This window comes from Epinephelus lanceolatus, chromosome 5 (assembly GCF_041903045.1).
Source record: "Epinephelus lanceolatus isolate andai-2023 chromosome 5, ASM4190304v1, whole genome shotgun sequence".
NCBI classification, from domain to species: domain Eukaryota; kingdom Metazoa; phylum Chordata; class Actinopteri; order Perciformes; family Serranidae; genus Epinephelus; species Epinephelus lanceolatus.
This window is the reverse complement of record NC_135738.1, coordinates 39,176,255-39,199,962: the sequence shown is the minus strand read 5'-3', so window position 1 is coordinate 39,199,962 and position 23,708 is coordinate 39,176,255. Positions and strand designations below refer to the sequence as shown.

General features: G+C 40.6%; 3 protein-coding genes across 5 annotated transcripts; all 3 read right to left on the bottom strand.

The window, feature by feature from the left end:
* Nucleotides 1-2,158: 2,158 nt before the first annotated feature.
* Nucleotides 2,159-3,053, bottom strand: LOC144463617 (histone H3-like). Its single transcript, XM_078168385.1, has one exon. It carries the CDS (start codon nt 2,586-2,588, stop codon nt 2,178-2,180), a length of 411 nt encoding a protein of 136 aa, XP_078024511.1. The 5' UTR covers nt 2,589-3,053; the 3' UTR covers nt 2,159-2,177.
* Nucleotides 3,054-5,890: 2,837 nt separating this feature from the next.
* Nucleotides 5,891-9,040, bottom strand: LOC144463616 (histone H1-like). Of its 3 annotated transcripts, none has more exons than XM_078168384.1 (2): nt 8,489-9,040; nt 5,891-5,981 (listed from the first exon to the last, which is right to left on the bottom strand). In XM_078168384.1, the coding sequence occupies exons 1-2, from the start codon at nt 9,038-9,040 to the stop codon at nt 5,904-5,906; spliced, it is 630 nt and encodes a 209-aa protein (XP_078024510.1). In that variant the 3' UTR covers nt 5,891-5,903. The 3 variants fall into 3 exon arrangements, with proteins under 3 accessions (XP_078024510.1, XP_078024509.1, XP_078024508.1); XM_078168383.1 differs by having other exon boundaries at nt 5,891-6,014; nt 8,519-9,040; XM_078168382.1 differs by lacking the exon at nt 5,891-5,981 and having other exon boundaries at nt 8,397-9,040.
* A 2,805-nt stretch (nt 9,041-11,845) lies between these two features.
* LOC117262893 (histone H2B 1/2-like) lies at nt 11,846-12,217 on the bottom strand. Its single transcript, XM_033636082.2, has one exon. It carries the CDS (start codon nt 12,215-12,217, stop codon nt 11,846-11,848), a length of 372 nt encoding a protein of 123 aa, XP_033491973.2.
* Nucleotides 12,218-23,708: the final 11,491 nt, after the last annotated feature.

The window sequence follows — 23,708 nt, the reverse complement described above, 5'->3', positions numbered from 1 at the left end:
AAGACGCAAGCTCACAGAGAAAAGTGTATCTGTTAGTGGCCCGCTGAGCCAGTAGTTATGTTCCAGGTTTTGCCACCTACCCTAGAAGGTGCATTTGCACCCTTGGAAGGCGAAGCGAGGCAGGCTATGTGGCATTACTGGGATGTTTTGTTGTATTTGTGTGCCCCTAATTTCAGTTTAATTATGTGCAATATTGCAATGTTTTAGGGTTGACTGTATAATAATAAAATGTGTGTGTTTTTAAAGAGAATGTTAACTATGTGTTTAGGTAAAATGTGAGACGTTTTAATATGTGCAAATATTATTAACATTTTGTTATATGTGTTTTTAGTTTCACGGTGCTCGATGGATGAATATAGTTTTTGCACCAGGGAAAATAAAATGTGAAATGCTACTCTCAAAAGTATCTAAGCTGTAATGAGGACATATTTTTGATAATATCTTTATATTTAAAATCTGTGAGCCAATAGAAGCCTCCCATTACTACCCAGTTGTGTGTGCATATTGTATGATGTGTGTGAGCATTTGGTGTAGCTCCATATTTGTGCTTTCAGTCAGAGTAAAAACTCTTGGAGCTCAGAAAGTCACAACATGGTTAAATCTGATAAGCATGATGAAGTTTCATCTTGTCTGTCCCAAACCTCCAAGTTTCCACTGTGTGGGTGGAGCAATGGGTCTGTGAGAGCTTTAAAACAAAGAAGAAATGTTCACACTTAAAGTCATTTAAATTGAATTCTAAAGCAAAATTATAAGATGAAAATTACATAGAAAAAATGAAACCAAATGGGAGACTAAAAATAAAAACAAACAAAAAAGTAAAAGTTGTCATATTCTGTTGAAGAAAAGGCAAGGAGCAAAATAAATAAATAAAAATATCACTGCCATGATACATAGTTTTTATATTTCTGAAAACCATTAAAGACTGAATTAGTCCATGTGGAAAAGCATTGCAAGGCTGCATGCTTTTGTCAATACATGAAGATTACTGTGTGTCATGTTAACACCATGAAACAGTTTTTAACATACTATGAAACCCATTTCCTCCAATGTGATTTCTTTATAGAAGTTATGAGAATTTTCTTTTTTTTTTAATTTATTAATATGTTTTAGTATCTTAAAATAATAAGCTGGTAACAAATATAATAAATATATAAAATTATAATAAACCTGGAAAGCTGAAAAAGCTCATAATAACCCCCCAAAAAACAGACTTCAATGTCTGTCTGTGATTCAAAGATGAATCTGTTAATTTACACAAATCACAAAAACGAAAGAAATAACACATAACTGATTTCACCACACTCTTTAAATACACTCACTAACAGTATATAATCAAATATAATCATAGCTGACAGGAGAAGAAACAATTGGAATATCCACAATTATCGTGAACTATATAAATATTTCCCTTCTCCTGATCCAGTAAATGTTCTGTCTTCTATAATGTAATGAAGATATTTCAACTTTATCTACACAATCCCATATTCTATTTTATAAAGGTGAGTCATGTCAGTGCCTTCTGCACATGTATTTCCTTACATACAATATTATTTCCTAATAATACAGGACTTACAATAAATACATTCAAGCATGTAGTTACACAATAATAAATACACAAATTATTGAGTACATTAGACTTAGCAAAGATACTGAAGTGTTACATCATGTTTTGACAGTCTGGATATTTCCTAAATTTAAAAAAAAAAAGTTGACTGAAATTCTGACCGTGTCATCAAGAATTATTGTGTCACAAATACTAAATCGAATGTGTGAAGTGCTGATATCAGCGAGAAGTGGGGTCAATATACACTGATTAACTCTATCACTATACTTAGGTGGTGTCTTACTTCAATTTATTTTAAGAGGATGATGACGATTAAGTAAATCAGTGATGTTTCCCTCCTGGTCTCAATTGATTATAGGGACAGAAAATTATGCATGAAATAAAAACATTTAATAAAAGTGAATATGTTGGATTACATTAACTGATTAATGGAAGAGACTTGCAAAATGTTATCATTTAGGCTGTAGAGGAAGATCCACTATATAGTTGATTATTATTGATGTGTTGTGATTGATATTAAACGTGTGTTGTGAGCAGAGGAGTGAGCTCTTGAGTGAGGAGTGAGGTGGCTCTTAAAAGAGCCGTTGTGGTTTGTGGAGCAGCAGCAGAGAGTTTAAGCTCTCTCTCCGCGGATACGACGGGCCAGCTGGATGTCTTTGGGCATGATGGTGACTCTCTTGGCGTGGATGGCGCACAGGTTGGTGTCCTCAAACAGGCCCACCAGGTAAGCCTCACTGGACTCCTGCAGAGCCATGACAGCGGAGCTCTGGAAGCGCAGGTCGGTCTTGAAATCCTGAGCGATTTCTCGGACCAGGCGCTGGAAGGGCAGCTTGCGGATCAGCAACTCCGTGGATTTCTGGTAGCGACGGATCTCTCTGAGAGCCACGGTACCGGGCCTGTAACGGTGAGGCTTCTTCACGCCGCCCGTGGCCGGGGCGCTCTTACGGGCAGCCTTGGTGGCCAGCTGCTTCCTCGGGGCTTTGCCTCCGGTGGATTTACGCGCGGTCTGCTTGGTTCTTGCCATGACTTCTTCTTTCTCTGTGAAGAAGAATGATGTAGTGAAACGAGGTGATGCGCTGCTCTTAAACTGTGGGACCGGCTGTGAGATGGTGACGCTGCTTCAGACCTCCGGCTCCTGATTGGTGAGGGGCTCCTACGGAGCTCAGCACCGCCTGAAGGAGCGACCCACCGCCCGAGACTCCGCTGCTTATTGGCTGGAAATCCTTTCAAAAGGTCCGCCAAAATTCAGGCTGGGCCGCCCTCTGCTGCGCTGCTGAAGCCTCTTTTCTGGTTGGTCTGGCAGGAACCGTCCCGCGCTCCGTGGATATATAGAGGAGGGTTTCAGCTGCTGAGAGAACACTTCTCTTTGTCCCGACTTTAGAGAGCATCTGAAAAATGAGTGGCCGCGGAAAAACCGGTGGAGCAAGAAAAGCACCCTTATTATAAATTATTATATTCAGATTTTTTATATGAACATAGATGTGTACAAATAAACTGGGTAAGTGATACAAGTAAAATAATTTTTAATAAAATAAATGACTTTAAATATGGTGGTGTAATTAAATATAAAAATATCTTGGAGAGAGATTATATGAAAGTAATCAAAATAATAAATGACAAGAGATACTCAGAGAGCATCAGGGACGTCCGCTGGCTCATTTCAGTTTCCAGGCTCCCTGTACGTGCTATTGTTTTATGGAGTTGTTATGTCACAACCACAGAATGTCCGATGAATTATTGTAATGAACAAGAGACACAACAACATCTGTTAATTGACTGTTATAGATCCCAGCAAGTGTGGAACATTTTACAAGGACTTGGTCTATCTTGTGACATCAATTACAACTCAGTAACTTATGGACTCATAACAGAAAACATCCCACAGAAACACAAAGAACTGTATCAATTGGTCATTATTATCACTTCATACAAACTTTGGAAAACCAGATGTGCCATGTCCCTCCAACAGACTGTTATAGATGGAGACATGGTAATAAAACACATCCAGGCTGACCTCCGGAGGAGAAGGACATTAGATAAGAATCAAACTCTTCCGTGGAACATTTTGCACCTTTAATGTTTGTCATGTCTGATTTTCTGTGTTTTGCTACATGATTTGGTTGTTGCAGTGTAATTTTTGTATGGAACTCAATAAAGTATTTTTTGTAAAAAAAAAACAAAAAAAAACACAGTGGTTAAATATGAAATGTAATTTGTTTGGGGGATGTCTAATGGGCAATATTCAGTCTCAGTATATAAGATATATTATTATATTATTAAATGTTGTAACATTGTTAATGTAATTGTTGTTCTTTGTATTCTTTTGCATATTTATGTGTTTTTACCATTAAATAATGATTTAAATAATTTATTGTAATTTATTTATTGTATTTAAAGATTAATTGTATTTATTGTAGTATTTATTCAACATCTGACCTGTTTGATCCCATTTATATTGGTGAGGACAGACTAAATGAGAAACTGCTGTCACTATAATCCAGTACAGTTCACTTCAATAAAATGCTAGTCCAGACTTAATATTAAACTGCTTTTTTTTCCTAGGTGTACCAAGTAAACTGTCAAGTCTCCATAAAAATGTAGACAGAAAGCATAATGATGAGACAAATGCAGCGATGGACAGTAACTAAGTATATTTACTCAAGTAGCTACTGTACTTAAGTACAAATTTGACGTACTTGTACTTGGGTATTTCCATTTTGTGCTACTTTATACTTAGAGGGAAACACTGTACATTCTACTCAAGCCACATTTATTTGATAGCTATAGTTACTTTTCAGATAGTTTGTTTTATATGTTGTTGTTTCATATTTACAAGTTGATGTGTGTTCTTATGGATTAGACTAGTACACTAGTGAAAGGTGTTAAAATTAGTTCTACCATGACAACATTTAAATGCTGCTTACATGTAGTCTATGTGTAAATTGATCAAGTAATAGTCAATACATATTCATGTATATGATGATTACAACATTTGAAATTGGGTTACTCTGCATAATGACCTACTTTAGCACTTTAGCACCTGGCTTTTGATTATAATCAAAAGCCAGGTGCGGAATTGGATATAGATTAATATGATCAGAAGCCAGCTGCAGGTGAAAGGTTTTAAAAGACATTTTATGAAAATATTTTATATTTATATACATATTAATTTCTTACAAAGACAATGAAGAGACGCTGGGCTGGGCTGTGTTTTATTCTAAATGCATGTATACAGGACAGTACAACAGCCAAGGCAAGCGGAGGTGGTGACATCATCAAGTTCGCTGCTGTTCCAAAAGCAGAAATGACTGTACTCCCGTCCTCCCGTCCTCCCGTTCTTGGGAAGTCCAGACTCTTGTGTCCGAACTTGGACTTGCCAAGCCCGAACTTGCCAAGTCCACAAGTCTGAACTGCTGAACTTGAGTATTGAGAAACGGCTCATGTCATCCGATACTTCATGAAGTATTCATTCAGGCTCCTACACAGTCACAGGCATTGCCAATGACAAACCCCTTCCTCACCATGCTATGTAGGACTGGTGGGGCGGGTGTAAACTGAAACAAACCAATCACGTCTTGTCTTTTGAAAACTGACAAGTGGCTCAACCTCACCCCTCTCCTTGCATCACTGCGCCCCTGACAGCTGTTAGCTGCTGCCATGCATACACAGCATCACGGGAGACACAATCCTTGTCGCCAAGAAAGCACAAAAGGGAATCAAAAAGGCAACGTGACCGGCAAATTCAAAAAATGATCGAACTCAACATCGGGATAGCCTTTACCAGGTGGAAAGAGCTGCTGATGGAGAGAGGTAATGCAATCACAGGCCAGCGCCCGGCTCAACCTCACACACCTCATCCTTCTCCTTGCATCACTGTGCCACTGCGCCGTTAGCTGTTAGCCGTTAGCTGCTAACAGCGGCACAGTGATTCTGTCACCCGTGATGCTGCATATGATCCTGTAGTAGCGAAGCATTTCTTTCTCCTCTCCTTCAGCTTCTCAGTCAAGCAGTGTTGGCCTGGCTGTCAAGGAAAACGCCGAAGGCGGGGCTGTATGTCCCTTGCTGGGGGGTGTATTCTCAAGATGGCGAAACGTTATGGAACCCGACTTGCCCACACAATGTACAAACAAATCCAAAATTCTCCTTTTACAAGAATAAGTCAGATTATTGGTGGTGTTAATAGTACACCAATGATGACTATTTATGAATGCAGACATCAATTGTGTTTATTTTGCCAATAAACAACTGAAAATGTTGCACAATGTCCCTTTAAAGATGGTGTGGGTGGCTCTTAAAAGAGCCTTTTTATGAGCAGTTTGTTGATGAGACTGATGACAGCTCACTTCTTCTTGGCTGCTGCTTTCTTGACTTTGGGCTTGGCTGCCTTCTTTGCGGGGGCTTTCTTGGCTGCAGGGGCCTTTTTGGCCACCTTCTTGGGGCTCTTGGTGGCCTTTTTCGGGCTCTTTGTAGCCTTCTTGGGGCTCTTGCCTGCTTACTTGGCTGCTGCCAGTTTATTTGCCTTCTTGGGAGACTTCTGAGCGGCTGAGCAGGAGTGGACTTAATGCTGACTGAAACAACCATGAGAAACAAACACTCAGTGATGTCATGAAACAGGACCTTGGACAGAGACTGAGCTGCTCCTTGCTGAGCTGAGCTGCAGGATGCTTTGTGATTGTCTCAGCTCTCCCAGGTGAGAGCAGGTGGAGCTTCCTGTCCTCTTCACCTGAGGAGTCTTGTGTGTCTGCCGTTTTATGAGGTGCTGAACTGACACCAACAGAGCTGCTGTCTCTGTTCAGGGTGCACATTTTATATATGTGACCAGCTGACAGTCACTTGTATGACACATATCTCCGGTGTCAGTGGTTATCACAATCTTATATACATACATACATACATACATACATACATACATACATGCATACATACATACATAAATACATAGTCCCATATCATATTTTTTAAAGGTGAGTCATGTCAGTGCCTTCTGCACATGTATTTCCTGAAATGTACACATTTGACATTTTATATTACATTCACTTAACTGTCACTTCATCCAAAGAGACAATAAGTACACAGCTTGTTTCTGTCTATATAACCATTTTTCCATATGATCTAATAATGTTTCCTTCGGATGTCACCAGTGATAAAACAGTTAATTTATGGAACACACAAGTAACAAGAGTTAACAAGAGCTAATTCCTATTATTAAGAAATGCTAGTTGAAGACAGGGTCAGACTGGCCATCAGGTTTATCAGGGATATTCCCGGTCCCGTGGATAACCAAATGGCCCGCAGCTAAAAATCCACTCATTTGGGGGGGTCTTGAACCATTCACGTATCAGGACAGCACAGTGAAAGCTCACATTGTCCCAAACTATGACGTATACAGGATGCACTGCTTGCTGATCCAGCTGCTCATGCGCAGTCATAATATCCTGTAGACCACCCAGAAATGTAGGGAGATGTTCAATGTTATATGGCCCTTGGTTTGCATGATGATGGAGACCCCCCAGTTATTTATGGCTGCACAAAGGGTGACATTGCCATCACGCCAGCCAGGGACTTCCACAATGGCACGTTGACCAATTATGTTCATTACAATATAGTTTACAGTACTGCAACTACTGGCCTATGGTAACAGTCGGCCTATGAGCATAGAATTGTACTGGAAGCATCAGTGCTGAGAGTGTGTAGGTTGCACTTACTTGCACATACTAATATCTTAGATCTTTGACTCTTGCAAAGATGCACTCAAGAAGAACTCTGTACACTTGTTTCATGCTAAGTCTGTTACGTTGGAGCACATGGTCAATAAAAGACTTTTTTTATGCTTTTGTAATGATAGAATTATGTTATATAATTTAAGTAGCATGCAAAAAGGGGGGGGGGGGGGGGGGGATGCATGCAGGTGCGTGTCTTTTGTTTGTCTCCCACGCAAAAATCAGGTCAGAAAAAAGCTGGTTGCATCAGTGCACAGATGACCACAGAGATGCCATTGGTATGTATATCTGAATATGCTTGATACCAGCATTGTAGATGGATACACATGTGCCACCTGTGCACTCTGAACTGACTTTTATCCTGCCCAATTGGTCTGATCACATCTTTAGAAACATGTGTCCAATTTTGAGTTGTGTGTAAAAGATGACAGCTGTGTTGGAGTTGTGTTCACATTTTGCAACACAAGTGTATCACAGAGTGAAATATGTTTAGTGACTGAGAATGTGTTTAAGGTTTAGCAGAAATAAGCCGCTGAGTTTTGCAAATTGAGTCTGAGTACCTGAAAAGTTTTTAAGGTTTGGCCAGAAGAGTGCGATTTGAAAAATGAGCTTAGGCGACTGAGACTTTGGTTCAGAGGATGGGGTTTAGTGTTTTAGCAATTGTGAAACATCATCAGTTATTAGTTTGATATATAGCCTATGTTGAATCATTAATATGGATCTCCAAAGTAACTAAAGCAGCTGTCAGATAAATGTAGTGGAGGAAACAGAGAAATAACTTATAAACCAAGATAAAATGGAAATACTATTGGACCCTTCAAAACAGTGCTTAAAACTATGTAGTTACATTCCACCAGTTAATACAACTGTAATTAAAACATGTTTATTTATATCAATTGTGATTAGATGTGAAAAGAACATTCAGATCTTGGAGGAAATAAATGGCTGTTTTTTTTGCTAGTTGTTTATTTTTCCCTTTGTAATTAGGCAATGTAAATAATATTCAGTAGTAATACATTATGCATATTTACATTTTTGTTTGTATTGAAAGGATAATAAACAGGAAAATACTCTTTAAGGATGATGTGGGTGGCTCTTAAAAGAGCCTTTTAGTGAGTAGTTTGTTGATGAGACTGATGACAGCTCACTTCTTCTTTGCTGCTGCTTTCTTGACTTTGGGCTTGGCTGCCTTCTTTGCGGGGGCTTTCTTGGCTGCAGGGGCCTTTTTGGCCACCTTCTTGGGGCTCTTGGTGGCCTTTTTCGGGCTCTTTGCAGCCTTCTTGGGGCTCTTGGCTGCTTTCTTGGCCGCTGCGGGTTTCTTGGCCTTCTTGGGAGACTTCTTAGCGGCTGTTGGCTTCTTCGCTGCCGCTGTCTTGGGCTTTTTGGGTGCTGCGGGCTTCTTGGCTTTAGGAGCGGCTTTCTTGGCCGGCTTCTTGACCTTCTTAGGTTCGGCAGCCTTCTTGCTCATCTTGAAGGAGCCGGAGGCCCCGGTCCCTTTGGTCTGGACCAGAGAGCCCTTAGCCACCAGAGCCTTGATGGCGGTCCTGACGCGGGACTTGTTCTTGTCCACATCGTAGCCTCCGGCAGCCAGAGCCTTCTTGAGGGCGGCCGCAGACACACCGCTCCGCTCCTTGGATGCGGCCACAGTTTTCAGGATGAGCTCGCTGACGCTGGGACCGGCCTTCTTCGGTCTGGAAACCTTCTTCTTGGCGGCTTTGGCTGGCGCGGCGGCTGGAGCTGGAGCTTCTTCTGCCATAATGTTATTGTTGCTTAGTGTCACTCGAGAGTCTGACTGGACTGTTGAAAGCTCCGAGTAGAAGGCTGTACATAAACACATCGTGAGAACCGTGGAGACTCAACCCAGCCCGTGGCTCCTCTGTGCAGTGTGAAAGCTGGAGCACTTGTGTTTTCTCTTGACTGAGAAAAGGTGAAAAACTAAATGTGGGACAAGTGCTGAAGGCTGACAGTGAAGGGAGCCGATAGCGGACTTGTGTCTCTTCATATTCAAGTCATGTAGAGCTCTGATGCTCTCTGCATTTTGTCTGTGGAGCCTCCAAACCTCACCTATTCACCGCCGTGGCCAGCACTGCTCAGCGGCTTTTCCCACTCATTTCTCTCCTAAAATGACTTCAAATGCATCACAGCTCCACCAAAGCCGTTTTCCAGCAGCCCACATGTTTGTTCAGGGACTCAGTGTAAAAACAACTATCAGCTGTTGATGACTTCGGAATAAACTTAAGTAATTCTGGTGTCAGCAAACACACTGATGATGGCCGCCGTTTAGTCCGACTTGTATCAGAGCTGCTGTGACCGTGAACATGTCATTATTATTGTTACTAGATTTTAATGGACTCAGTTCCAAACAGGCTGTGTAACAGAACAGAAATGTTTTTAATCACAGAAATAAATGAATACATTTATGGTAGCAGAAATGCCTCCTGTCTGTGTGCACAAGCACCCTGGATAGCTTCCTCATACAGAGGGCCATGTACTGTGTGTGTGATTATATGTCAAATACATGCTCTCATCCCCATTCCTCTTTGTCCACTTGTGGTGCAGTGTCTGCAGTCGGACACATTTTGGATTTATTGCAGTCTGAGCTGGTTGATTCACTGTAACCGGAAAAACAAAATACGGATACTTCTTCACCTGTATTTTGATTTAAATACACTAATGTTACACATACAATGTGTCAGTGTCTGTGGACCATTACAAACATCTATATCACAAATGACCCTGTGACACATTGAGACATCCAGAGTGACCAAAATCAGTGCAATAAACAAAACATTCTGCAGTGTGTTATAGGTCAGGTGTAACCCCAGACTCATCAGCCTATTTCTGTAGGCTAGAAGTGATACAACAGCCTCAAGATGGTGAAAATACAGTCTAAATACCTCCAAACTCTGAACTCTGAATGTGTAATAAATGGATTTCTGGTTGTCTTTTTTTGTTTACAGGGACAGAATTTGTTTATTAATGAGGCAACATCCAAAATGTTTACCAGCTTTATACTAACTGTAGTGGATTTTAAAGTACACATGTTGAGTGAAATACTCTATAAATATTTTAGAGTTAAATAAGATGAGTTCAGATTTTAACCATGTGTTGAAGTGCATCATGTGTGATGTACTGCAATCTGACTAATTTTCACAGTGCAGCAGTAAAGACAAACCTTCAGGAAGGAACCTTTGACAGAACACAGTGTCTGTCAGGTCGACCTGTTGTTATTTCAGTCTACCTGAATCAGTGTGCATGATATTTCCTCCTTCATCTCACTGCCAAACAGTGTTTCTGTCAGGAGGCTCCTCTCTGTTACACAAATCTTCTCCTCTAAAACAAACTTTAGATTTTGGACAGGCAGGATCTCAGATTGGGATATTAAGTTGTTTTTAAAGACAAAAAAATAAATAAAAATAAAATAAAAAAATAAAATTCAACAACCTAACATTAAACCTCTCCATGCACCAAGTGTTATTTTTTGTATTTTTCTTGGCCTATTTTGATTGTGATTTTTCTATTTAATATTTATGATCTTGACTTTTGCAGAACTTTGTTGTTATTTTCACTTATTGCATGCACCAGTCTTTTCAGAAGTAATTATGTATCTTTTTGATAGCATTTCCTTTATACTTGTGTAGGTGACATATCTTGCATCAAAGGGCTTCGTAGTTGAGATAGAACAACATTGTAACAGTGTCAGTTACATTGTAACTTAAATTATAAGGGTGACACTATTTGATTATAAGGTCAGCTCTCTAGATGAGTAAGTGGGTGGCCCTTATAAGGACCTTTGGTTAGATACAAGCTCCAGAAAAAAAAATGTATCCATTCAGAGGATTTGGAGGAAAAATTGCAAAATTTTCCAAAAGCTTGGTATTCTGTTTCTTTCCTAACCAACTGGGTGATGTAAATGGAGCCTTGAATTCTATGAGAAAAGGTAATTATTCAGGGGGTGACTTTGATCATCTCCGCTTATGAATAAAAAGTTTAGCATTTCGAGTAACAATATTAATTAGATATTGAAGAATACTTTTATCTGGATCATCATAATAACAAATAATATCCCTGAGGTTAAAGGAGTAAACTGAATTATTTTTCAAAACCAGAGATTCCACATCGCTCCAAAATCTTTGGGATATTTTACATTAAAGAAAACAAAAAAAAAAACAATAAAACAAAAAAGAGAAATACCTTCTATATTAATACTTATCAGAATATGCAACTGTACAGTTAATGTGAGTGTTGAAGTCAACTGTATTACTTTGTAGATGATCTTTTTGGCTGCTGTATGAGTTTCCAATCACTTATTAAATCTTCTATCAACTTAAAGTTACAGTAGACTAAATTTAACAAATTCGTCTGCATCTCTCATACTTGACAACCAACAGCATAATAGAGATAGATAACACATGGTGCTTATTTTCTGCGGTGTTTGAGTATTGTTTTAGTCGCAAACACCTGGTCAGTAACACATAGTATTAATTTATGGAAAGCCTTCAGATAAAGTGGGTGGCTCTTAAAAGAGCCGTTGATTTATGATTAGAAACAGCAGGACTGTTTACTTGGAGGTAGTGTACTTGGTGACGGCCTTGGTGCCCTCAGACACGGCGTGCTTGGCCAGCTCACCGGGCAGCAGCAGGCGGACGGCGGTCTGGATCTCCCTGGAAGTGATGGTGGAGCGCTTGTTGTAGTGAGCCAGACGAGAGGCCTCACCAGCGATGCGCTCAAAGATGTCGCTCACAAACGAGTTCATGATGCCCATGGGCTTGCACGAGATGCCGGTGTCGGGGTGGACCTGCTTCAGCACCTTGTACATGTAAATGGCGTAGCTCTCCTTCCTGGTCCTCCTCTTTTTGCCGGTCTTGCTGACGCTCTTAGACACGGCTTTCTTTGAGCCCTTCTTGGGCGCTTTCACGGTGGTTTCAGGCATCATCAGGACTGTATGTTTTTTCCAGAACAAATGAACCTGATCAATGCAGAGCTCTGATGTGAATAAGACTGTGCTATCACTCACACAGGATTGGTCAGCTTCCGAAGCTGAGGAACAATACAGTGGGTGGGTGAGGGGAAAAAGAAGAAAGAAAATCATTTTATTTAAAAAGTTAAAAGAAATAGTTGGCGTCAGGTAAAAATATAAAATTACTAAATTTTTTAGATAATAAATGATATATACCCTGATATAAATAATATAATTAATGCCACTCTTTTTCAAATTACACACAGATGAAATCATTAGTTAAAAGCTGTTCAAAAGTTTCTCTCTCTGATGTGTGCATGATTTTAAATCCTCACATCATCCATCCACCTAAACTGTTTTGACTCTAAAACAAAAACTAGAATAAATTGAATAAACATATCTTCTCACATTTGATAGCTTGAATATGTTACAGTATAGTGTGAAAAAAAAACAACACGTTATTGCATTTTGGCGATTTTTTTGCACTTTGAGATAGATTAACTTCACTGGTCTGTGGATATTCTCATTTATCCAGGTCAATTCCATTCTGTCAACAATTAAATCGTAAGCAACTGGACTTTGATTTTGTCTAGAAGACGTTTCGCCTCTTATCCAAGCGGCTTCATCAGTTCTCAACGCATCAGTCTGTCTAGTCCTCACTAGTCTGACAAACAGTGGAGTGAGAATCAGGTTTTTAACCTCTGTGGAGGTGTACACCCACCACCCTCATAAGACAATACTTCGTTAGTGGAGTTTCACTGGACCATTGTTTGGGTCAGGTGAGTCACACTAGTGAACGATGGTCGTTAGGAGTGAGTGGGGCCACTGGTGAGCAACAGTCGTTAGGCATGATGTGTGGTTACCAGTGAACGACTGTCGTTGTGTTTCTTTGAGCCACTTGAGGTTAGTTTGGGGCAGTCTTTGTTGTTCAGTCTCTTAGGTACAGCAGCAAGGGCCGCATTGTAAATGGGGGATAGGTGGTGTCTCAGGCCACCTCCCCTGTTTAGAGACGGTTTCTCTATTTTAACTTAGATGGATTCTTTCACCCCTCTTTCGAACCATCTGTCCTCTCTGTCCAAGATTTTCACATTGCTGTCCTCAAAGGAGTGAGCCTTCTCCTTTAGATGTAAATAAACAGCAGAAACTGGACCTGAGGAGTTTGCCCTTCTGTGTTGAGCCATGCGCTTGTTTAATGGTTGTTTGGTTTCACCAATGTATGAGTCCCCTTCACTGCTATAGGCAGGCAATGGCAGCCAGGCAATGCCATCCACCATCCTCTACACCTCCAGATACAGGGCCGGCCCAAGCCTCCATTGGGCCCTAAGCAAAATTTGATTTTGGGGCCCTCTATTACTGCCAATAATACTGATTATTGATCATTCACACACCTACTGTAAGTTATTTTATGTTCTACTCTGTCATTACGGATACACTTGTAAAACTAGATGTATGGACTTTTTGTTGTAGTTAGATTGTAATCCACAGTGATTAAGGCCATGGAAGGAGACAACAGATTTGCAAACTTGCTGAAAAATCTTTCAATTAATATTTGGCAAAGTCAGCAACGCCCCCTACTGGCCACACATAGACTCAATACATAAAACCTCAAAGAGCAGCCTGGCATGTTTTACCCATTAATGGTTTTTAATCTGAAATGGTAGCAAATTCAGCTACAAGAGCAGCCGGGGGTTGATTTACACTTAATATTCAAAGTGATATAGTGCTAAGTGGGATACCAAATGTCATCTAGGCCAACTAAAAGTAAAAAAATAAACCAATCATTTACTGTAAACACAATCTGCTTTATTATTTTTTGTTTCAAATAAACTGCAACACAGAGGGGACAGTGGGCACAGTGATGGAGCAAAGGATGGAGATGGACCTAAGATGAAAAACAACAACAAAAGCTATCATGTAAGATGTCATATTACACTTGAAAATTATGCTGCGTATTTTCGTAAGTAAAATAGTACAGTTATAGCTTGTAATGAGAAAACAATCTGCCAGTGGAAGAACTGAAAATTGCTTGAGAAGTTTTGAAATAATATGCATTTGTCTAAAAACATGTCCCTTTTCATATGATTATATCTTATATTAAAAATGATTCATCTCAGAATGTTCTGCAGTACACTGAGCAATTACAAAGGCTGTTTTGTTGTTAACTTACCAGGTAGAGCTGAGGTTGCAGCAGACACAGAGGGGACAGTGGGCACAGTGGATGGAGCAGAGGATGGAGATGGACCTAAGATGAAAAACATGTCCCTTGTCATATGATTATATCTTATATTAGTATATCTTAATGTGATAATTTGACTAGAAATTATGGTGATAGTTTTTCCCTCACCTGATTCATTAGCCTTGGCTGAGCCTGAGGAGGTGGACTGCACTTGGGCTGAGTCAGTGCCTCCTCCAAAATACTTTAATAGTGCTCCTGGCGAACTTTCATATAACTTATGAGCATATTAGGAAGTTGATGTAAAAGGAATATGTTTATTTACTCACATAAATTACTATGCTCTGCAGCAAACAACATATCTCAAACTGTAAGTTAACTAACTTAATTCATTAATGCAAAAACATTTTGCTAGCAAACATCACTGTGTCTGTAATTAATGTTAGCTGTTATTAAACATTTAAACGTTGTTTTGATGCCAAAAAGCGACCCAGAATATATACACCAACAATCAGCTTATTCAAAGTATTACACAAACACAAAAACGCTAGCTTGAATAGTAAGCTATCTAACCTACCAGTTAAAAGAGAAATTTCTCTAGTTTTGAACTAACGTTAGCTAGCTTATTTGCTATTATAGGCTAAGGTAGTTGGAACAAAATATCAGCAATAATTAAGGACTTTTCTAATTTGAGGAAACTTTTCAAAATCTCCTTGACACCAAACGTTACATTACCAAGACATGCAAACATACCTTTATCTTGTCGTTTTTTCTCCTCTTCCTCTTTCTTCCTCTTTCTTTGTTCTGCCCCTAAAGGGTAAGTCCTTTGTTGCGACATTATTAGACCTTCCACCTGCTCATAGCTCCTTGGATGCGCAGTGCGCACTGCACGGCTGGATGCACACGTTACTAGCGGAGCTCTGACATTTAGAGCAGAGAGGCAGTAGGAAACTACACTCTGTTAACATAATATTATCTTTTTGTACAACAACGTACATTTGATAATATATTCATCATCATCACTCACACATGAAAAAAAAACAACTTTTTTCTTTCTTTCTTTTAAGTTAATTGCTCTTGGGGGTCCCCTAGTGGTCATGGGGCCCTAAGCAGGTGCTTAGTTAGCTTATGCCTTGGGCTGGCTCTGTCCAGATAACAACGTCTGCTTGCTTATATATTATATGAAACATACACATGCAGGGTATTTATGGTTATTAGTGTCATACATTGCCAATATTTAATGACAACTCATTATAATTTAAGTCAGTAAAGTAACAAAAATTAATTAGGAAATGCTTTAAAAAAAAAAAAATACTCCCCTTTTAAATCATTGGAAAACAAAATTTGAAATGTTACTTTCAAAAGTATCCCCATTCATTTTATAAGTCTTTCTAAGGTGTAATGAGGAAATATTTCGATAATATCTTTACATCTAAAATCTGTGAGCCAATAGAAGCCTCCCATTACCACCCAGCTGTGTGTGCATATTGTATAATGTGTATGAGGTTTTGGTGTAGCTCCATATTTGTGTTAAGTAAAAATTCCTGGAGCTCAGAAAGTCACAACATGGTTAAATCTGATAAGCAGGATGTTGTTTCATCTTGTCTGTCCCCATTCTCGGAACCCATCGGCTGTATTCGGTGTCTGACTTCCAGCAGATGGCGATACAGCCTCTGGGGGCAGACCCCCGATTTTTTGGCATTCCGGTTTGATTTGGGCAGAGGAGGCAAATTTCTGTTTCCGACTTCTGTTTATATATAAGTAAATATGCTGAACCATTGCGATGGATTCAGAGTTTGCAGTGATGCCAATTATGTTCCGCCTCCTTAGTTCACCGCACAGAGCGTTTAACCTGGCAACAACTGCAGCCGGCTCAAATGTGATTGGTCAATATCACGTGGACTACAAACAGCTTACAACCAGAAACCAGGGCTCTTCCGCTCTTCTTCCGGAGGAAAGACAAGACTATTTAAGAGAAGGCTGAGACATGGGGTCAAACGTGGGGGGATTGCACATGCGCAGTTTAACTTGAGCTGCGATGCTGGAGGGTGACAGCAGGGGCACTAGATAAAAAGCGCAGGATCCGCTGAGGTGATCAAGGAGTGCGCTTGGTGCGGTCTGCTTGGACTTTTGGATGGCGGCTGCCCGAAGTTGTCAGAATTGCATCTCTGTCATTCTCCCCCACAACGCAGGCCACCGGTGACAGTCCAATAATAAGCTGTGAAAATGATATGCATGCACATCTCCTTTATTCCGAGGTCTCACGCCATCTACTGAGCCTTTGAGGAAGTGCAGACCAGATTTTACTGCGCATGTGCAATACCCCCATGTTTGACCCCGTGTCTCAGCCTTCTCTCGAATACTCTTGAGGCAAGATCTCCGGGGTTTGCCTACAGACTCTACATTAACTGAATGTAGAACCTGTATATAGAGACTAGTCTGTCCCGAACCTCCAAGTTTCCACTGTGTGGGTGGAGCAATGGGTCTGTGAGAGCTTTAAAACAAAGAAGAAATGTTCACACTTAAAGTCATTTAAATTGAATTCTAAAGCAAAATTATAAGATGAAAATTACATGAAAAAACAACAACAAACAAACAAAAACCAAATGGGAGACTAAAAAGAAAAACAAACAAAAAAGTAAAAGTTTTCATCTTCTGTTGAAGAAAAGGCAAGGAGCAAAAAACAAACAAAATAAAAATATCACTGCCATGATACATAGTTACATGATACATTATAATCAAAATGTTTATAATTATGAAAACCATTAAAGACTTAATTAATCCATGTGAAAAACATTGCAAAGCTGCATGCTTTTGTAAATACATGAAGATTACTGTGTGTCATGTTAACACCATGAAACAGTTAAAGTTGTTTTTTAAGAAGTTAGGAGAATTTTGTTTTTTTTTTATTAATTTGTTTTAGTATCTTGAAATAATGAGCTGGTATCTTAAAAAAAAAAAGAAACATTCACAGAATGACTGTCTACCAGGGTGGACACTTACTACGGCTCACCAAATATAATAAACCTGGAAAGCTGAAAAAGCTCATAATAACCCCCCAAAAAACAGACCTCAATGTCTGTCTGTGATTCAAAGATGAATCTGTTAATTTACACAAATCACAAAAACAAAAGAAATAACACATAACTGATTTCACCACACTCTTTAAATACACTCACTAACAGTATATAATCAAATATAATCATAGCTGACAGGAGAAGAAACAATTGGAATATCCACAATTATCGTGAACTATATAAATATTTCCCTTCTCCTGATCCAGTAAATGTTCTGTCTTCTATAATGTAATGAAGATATTTCAACTTTATCTACACAATCCCATATTCTATTTTATAAAGGTGAGTCATGTCAGTGCCTTCTGCACATGTATTTTCTCAAACACATTTGACCCTATATTACATTCACTGCACTGCACAAATTATTCAAGTACATTAAACCTATCCAAGATACTGAAGTGTGACATCACGTTTTGACAATCTGGATATTTCCAAAATTAAAAAAGAAAAAGAAAAAGAGTTTACCTTGTCAAGAGTTATTGTCATATACTAAATCTAATGTATGTAAGTGCTGATATCAGTGGGGTCAATATACATTGAATTAACTCTATCACTATACTTAGCTGATGTCGTATTTAAATTTATTTTAAGAGGATGATGACTAAGAAAACCAGTAATGTTTCCCTCCTGGTCTCAATTGATTATTGGGACAGAAAAAAAATAAATAAAATAAAAATATAAAATAAAGTGAACACGTTGGATTACATTAACTGATATCTCAGAGACTTGCAAAATGTTATCATTTAGGCTGTAGAGGAAGATCCACTATATTATTGATCTGCTGTGATTGATATTAAACGTGTGTTGTGAGTAGAGGAGTGAGCTCTTGAGTGAGGAGTGAGGTGGCTCTTAAAAGAGCCGTTGTGGTTTGTGGAGCAGCAGCAGCAGCAGCAGAGAGTTTAAGCTCCCTCTCCGCGGATGCGACAGGCCAGCTGGATGTCTTTGGGCATGATGGTGACTCTCTTGGCGTGGATGGCGCACAGGTTGGTGTCCTCAAACAGGCCCACCAAGTGAGCCTCACTGGACTTCACTCACTGGACCTCACTGCTTCATCTGTGGCTCGGCTGATCACCAGGTGAAGCAGTGTTTGACGGTTAAATGCTGGAGATGTGGCAAGCTTGGCCACAAAGCAAAATCATGCACCCTGGAAGGCTTCTGTAACCTGTGTGGACAAAATGGCCATACCTTTCTTTCCTGTCCAAAATCATATTCCAACCAAGTCAGATCTCAGAAGCAGCAGCCTGGTTCCTCTGAGCAGCCCCCTGACGAACAACATCGGCAGCAGCAGCTTCTTCAGCAGCAACAGAAGCAGCCTGGATCAATCATCCTGCCCTCTGTTGACCAGCTGCAGCTCTAGCGGCCTGGAACCACAGTCCAGCCCTCTGATGACCTGCAGCAGCAGCTCCATCCTTCTCCTGCTCAGCAGCGGCAGCAGACCCAGCAGCCCCCTGGTGGTCAGCAGCAGCAGCAGCAGCAGCAGCTCCATCCTCCAGTCCAGCAGCGGCAAAAGAACCAGCAGCTCCCTGGTGGTCACCACCCATCTGGTCGACAGGAGCAGCGAACGAGTCCCAAGTCCGCAGCTCTACAGCCTCGTCCTGGCCCCAGTTCAACTGAGTCCCCGCAACAACTTCTCCCCAAATTCTCCCCTCCATTCTCAGGTGAGACCAGTCCTGAACTTGTAATAAATACTGATGTTGAATGTAGTGGTGATGATGATGATGATGATGATGATGATGATGATGATGATGATGAAAAAGAAGATGAGTCCCCGATCTCTGATCTCTCTGACCCACTAACAGCTGGTCAGAGAGTCATGGCGTGGCAGACGATGCTGCAGCGAAACATGTGGCTCCACATGTCCCAGCTCCCGGCACAGATCAGAAGGGAGCTGCTGGGCGGCCCCATCAGCTCCGCCGATGGGCTGTTTGGGCCGCTCCTCCAGAGCGCCACCACCCCACCTGCAGAATGCCTCTGAGGAAGCGGACAGAGTGAGGAGACACACCTCGTGGAGCAGAGCAGCGCCGCGCCCTCAGCGACCTCAGGGTTCCTGGCGTGATCGCCGGGATGCACGCACCAGACAGAGGCGCTCCACAGCCAGTGCTGCAGCTGCGTCTCGGTCAGCTCCCGCTCCGCCACCACCACCTCCTTCTCGGCACCCTCCTCCAGCCACGGCTCCCCCACGCCGTCATGCTGAGAACGAGGGTTATTACTCCCGTTAAGGTGTGTTCACACCGGACCTATTTTTTTTTCGCTAGCGACGAGTTTACATACAAAATGCAAACGGGCGATTGAGCGTATAATCGCCCAGGAGAAAAAACGCTCGGGCTCTGAGCAACAGTGACAGAGCGACAGAGCGATTTTTCGCTCATCGTTTGAGATGAGAAATCTCATCTGGAGCGGTATTTCGCTGGGTCCTGTCGCTTGCAGCTCAACGCTGATTGGCTGCCGGGGGGTTCTTGACTGTCATGACATGTCAGCTTCATTAAAAGTATAGCTGCAAATTAAAAGCAACAATAGATGTAAAAACACACAGAGACAATGCATCTGTGATCAGTTCCCTAATTTAATTTTAACAATTTTTTCAATCTTCTCCAATTTCTCGTTTTATTTTATGGAAGTGATCAATGTAAGTGCACTTGTCCTAGAGCCGCCATGACGGTTTTTATAATGCAAATAACTGAGATAAAACCTACAAGCTTCTCTTCCTATGACTTTGCATGTGTCTTGTATGTTTTCTGAAGCCTTTGGGCCCTACATAGATGGTCTAAAGCGGGCGGCGGAGGGCGCATAATCCATGTCGCAAGTGTCATTGCTATTTAGATGCAGGCGCAGTTGTCATTTTCACGCCCTGCACCCTCTTTGTCTAACTAGCAAATGAACTTGCGCTTCTCTGGGTGTGTTGGTCTAAAAATGAGGAGTGGTCAGGCGCAGTCATGGCGCGTTGCTAGTTAGATGACGTAAAAAGCAAATGCGCCAGTGACCAACAAAAACCTGGTCTAACGTCAACGGCGCAGTATTTCGCTGTTAAACAAGTTAGTAATATGTGTCTCTAGGCGGGTGCACAACGCGCGTGCACTCTGCTCAGACACACACGGAGCAGCCACACATACAGTACAGGCCAAAAGTTTGGACACACCTTCTCATTCAATGCGTTTTCTTTATTTTCATGACTATTTACATTGTAGATTCTCACTGAAGGCATCAAAACTATGAATGAACACATGTGGAGTTATGTACTTAACAAAAAAAGGTGAAATAATTTTCCGGACTGACTGACCTTCATTTCTTAAAGTAATGATGGCCACTCGTTTTTCTTTAGTTAGCTGATTGGTTCTTGCCATAATATGAATTTTAACAGTTGTCCAATAGGGCTGTCGGCTGTGTATTAACCTGACTTCTGCACAACACAACTGATGGTCCCAACCCCATTGATAAAGCAAGAAATTCCACTAATTAACCCTGATAAGGCACACCTGTGAAGTGGAAACCATTTCAGGTGACTACCTCTTGAAGCTCATCGAGAGAATGCCAAGAGTGTGCAAAGCAGTAATCAGAGCAAAGGGTGGCTATTTTGAAGAAACTAGAATATAAAACATGTTTTCAGTTATTTCACCTTTTTTTGTTAAGTACATAACTCCACATGTGTTCATTCATAGTTTTGATGCCTTCAGTGAGAATCTACAATGTAAATAGTCATGAAAATAAAGAAAACGCATTGAATGAGAAGGTGTGTCCAAACTTTTGGCCTGTACTGTATGCAAAAGATAACAAATAAAAATATGATTACAATGTGAAAGGTTATTATTGTGCACATTAAAATATTTATCAGACACACGTCTTAATGGTCAGTCATTAATCAGAATGATCTAATCGCAGTAATAATGATCATCATAATCCGGGAGGTCCAAGCTCGCAGTGTCCGAATATACGGAACTGCGAGCAGACCTCCACGGGCTGATGATGCATAGCCTGTAAAATGAACTTGTCTTTCCAAATTGAATTGTGATCATTTTGGCATGTAAATCACAAAAAAAAAAAAGCTTTTAGAACTTAAAACTGAAGATCATTTTGTCAGGAGGAGGAGGAGGAGGATGACCCCAGCTCCGCAGCCTGCGCGCAGCCAGACCAGACGGCCCGGGTGCAGCCACGGGACCAGCCCTTCCTGCACCTTCAGGCGGGGGGTTCAGGATGGTGGAGAGGGAGATGAGCTCTCTAACCTCCCGAGTTAAAATAAAATAAATTGAATAATTTACAATTTGTTGACAGCGTTTCTCTAGTGCGTGCGCGCGCGCTCTCTTTCTTTCTCGCAGTCTCACTCTGTTTCTTTCTTTTGTCTTTTCTAAGATGATAGATGCTGAATATATACTCCCTATCTGATGCTGTGGCTGTTTGTGGTTTGCTGAGAGGGATGTGAACTTATTACTTTGCAGCTGTGTTAATCAGATCAAGTTGGGTTTCCATTATGCGTGCCATACGTGCTAAACGATGCCAATCCCCTTTGATCTGACATCAGATGTGACGGGACAGTCGATATAGAGATACATTTATCGTCTCCTCAGCTGTAAAACGCTCACTCTTTCCAGTTGGTAGGTCCGCCATCTAACTAGCTCTCCACCGTGCGCCTCTTTTAAAGGGAATGAGAGGTGACACTCTGATTGGCTTATTGAATGATACGCCCAAAACACACCCATGACTAATTCACAGAGTAAGTCCCACCCTTTTAGACTCTCCGCCATGGCGCACAGTCTGAAAACGCGCTGTCTAACTAGCAAGTGACTGGGACATGTCCATGCGCCGCACGCCTGACGCTTTGCGTTTTAGACCATCTAAATAGGGCCCTTAAAGTTACAAAAATGAAACACACTAGACTTCTGAGCATTTATACCTCCGACCGCGGAGGTATAAAAATGAATAATTATAAAAAGCTGAAAATTATACATTTTGATACATAGGTATGCTATACATATTGCAAAACTCTGTAAAAGTACACCAAAGCATACATTTTCGTTTCCAAATATTTTATCAGACAAAAGACGAAGAAATTTTCTTCTCTTCTTCTTTTTCTATTTTGGCACATACATACAAAATCCTCCCGCTCCTCGCTCCAGGCAGCTCCAACTCCGCTCACATGCTCTGTCTCAGGCATCAGAGCCTCTGCGCTACAGTGATAGACGCATTGGCGCTGTCCATGGTGCTTAAGGACCGCCAGGATTACAGCGCCCCTCCAAGCGCCGCAACATATGTAACTTCACTGTTATGCTGCCCGTATGCTCAGAAGCACACCAAAAATGCATTTGAGTAATTTCCGAGAAATTATGATAAATTAAAAAAATATTACAGACTACAGAATAGGACTGACAACCTCTCCAGTGTCTCATGTCAATTAATTAACACTATTTGTCGGCTTTTTATAATTCTTTTTTTTTTTCTTTTTGCTGCTGAGCTGCTGCTGCACTGTGTCTCCAGTTGAAAGTGGTGATTTGCTAAATACATTCTACAATAATAAATTACATTAACTTTTGGTAATAATATTGTTGGCTATTTTACGCATTTTAATAAAAAAAAATAAGAATAAAAGAAATAAACACCGACATAATTAGTGGAAACCTTTTTTTATTGATACTCCTCCTTTCTGACATACTAACACACACACATACACACACACACACACACACACACACAAACGCACGCACACACACACTGAACACGCGACTGAATGAATGAATGAACATTGGAAGCGGTTCAGCCGCAGTCCCGCCAGCTGGTGCGGTCACTGTTGAGATTCGTTTTTTTATTATTAACAAAATGTTTTTTTTATTGACCGTATGAATGGTTTTGTTTTCAAATAAATATTTGGAAACGAAAATGTATGCTCTGGTGTACTTTTACAGAGTTTTGCAATATGTATAGCCACCTCTAGGGCCGATGTATCAAAATGTATAACTTTCAGCAGCGGTCTGCCGCGGTCGGAGGTATAAATGCTCATTGTAGTGTGTTTAATTTTTGTAACTTAAAGGCTTCAGAAAACATACAAGACACATTTTTAGTAAAAGTCATAGGAAGAGAAGCTTGTAGGTTTTATCTAAACAGAGTTATTTGCATTATAAAAACCGTTGTGGCGGCTCTAGGACAAGTGCACTTACCTTGATCACTTCCATAAAATAAAACGAGAAATTGAAGAAGATTGAAAAAAATGTTAAAATTAAATTATGGG

Excerpts from the sequence above, each read along its gene's own strand:
- LOC144463617 (XM_078168385.1), bottom strand. The coding sequence starts at position 2,588 with ATGGCAAGAACCAAGCAGACCGCGCGTAAATCCACCGGAGGCAAAGCC.
- LOC144463616 (XM_078168383.1), bottom strand. The coding sequence starts at position 9,040 with ATGGCAGAAGAAGCTCCAGCTCCAGCCGCCGCGCCAGCCAAAGCCGCC. Across the intron at positions 6,015-8,518 it reads CCACCAAGAGCCCCAAGAAG|GCCACCAAGAGCCCCAAGAA; the intron begins GTGGCCAAAAAG and ends AGCCCGAAAAAG.
- LOC117262893 (XM_033636082.2), bottom strand. The coding sequence starts at position 12,217 with ATGCCTGAAACCACCGTGAAAGCGCCCAAGAAGGGCTCAAAGAAAGCC.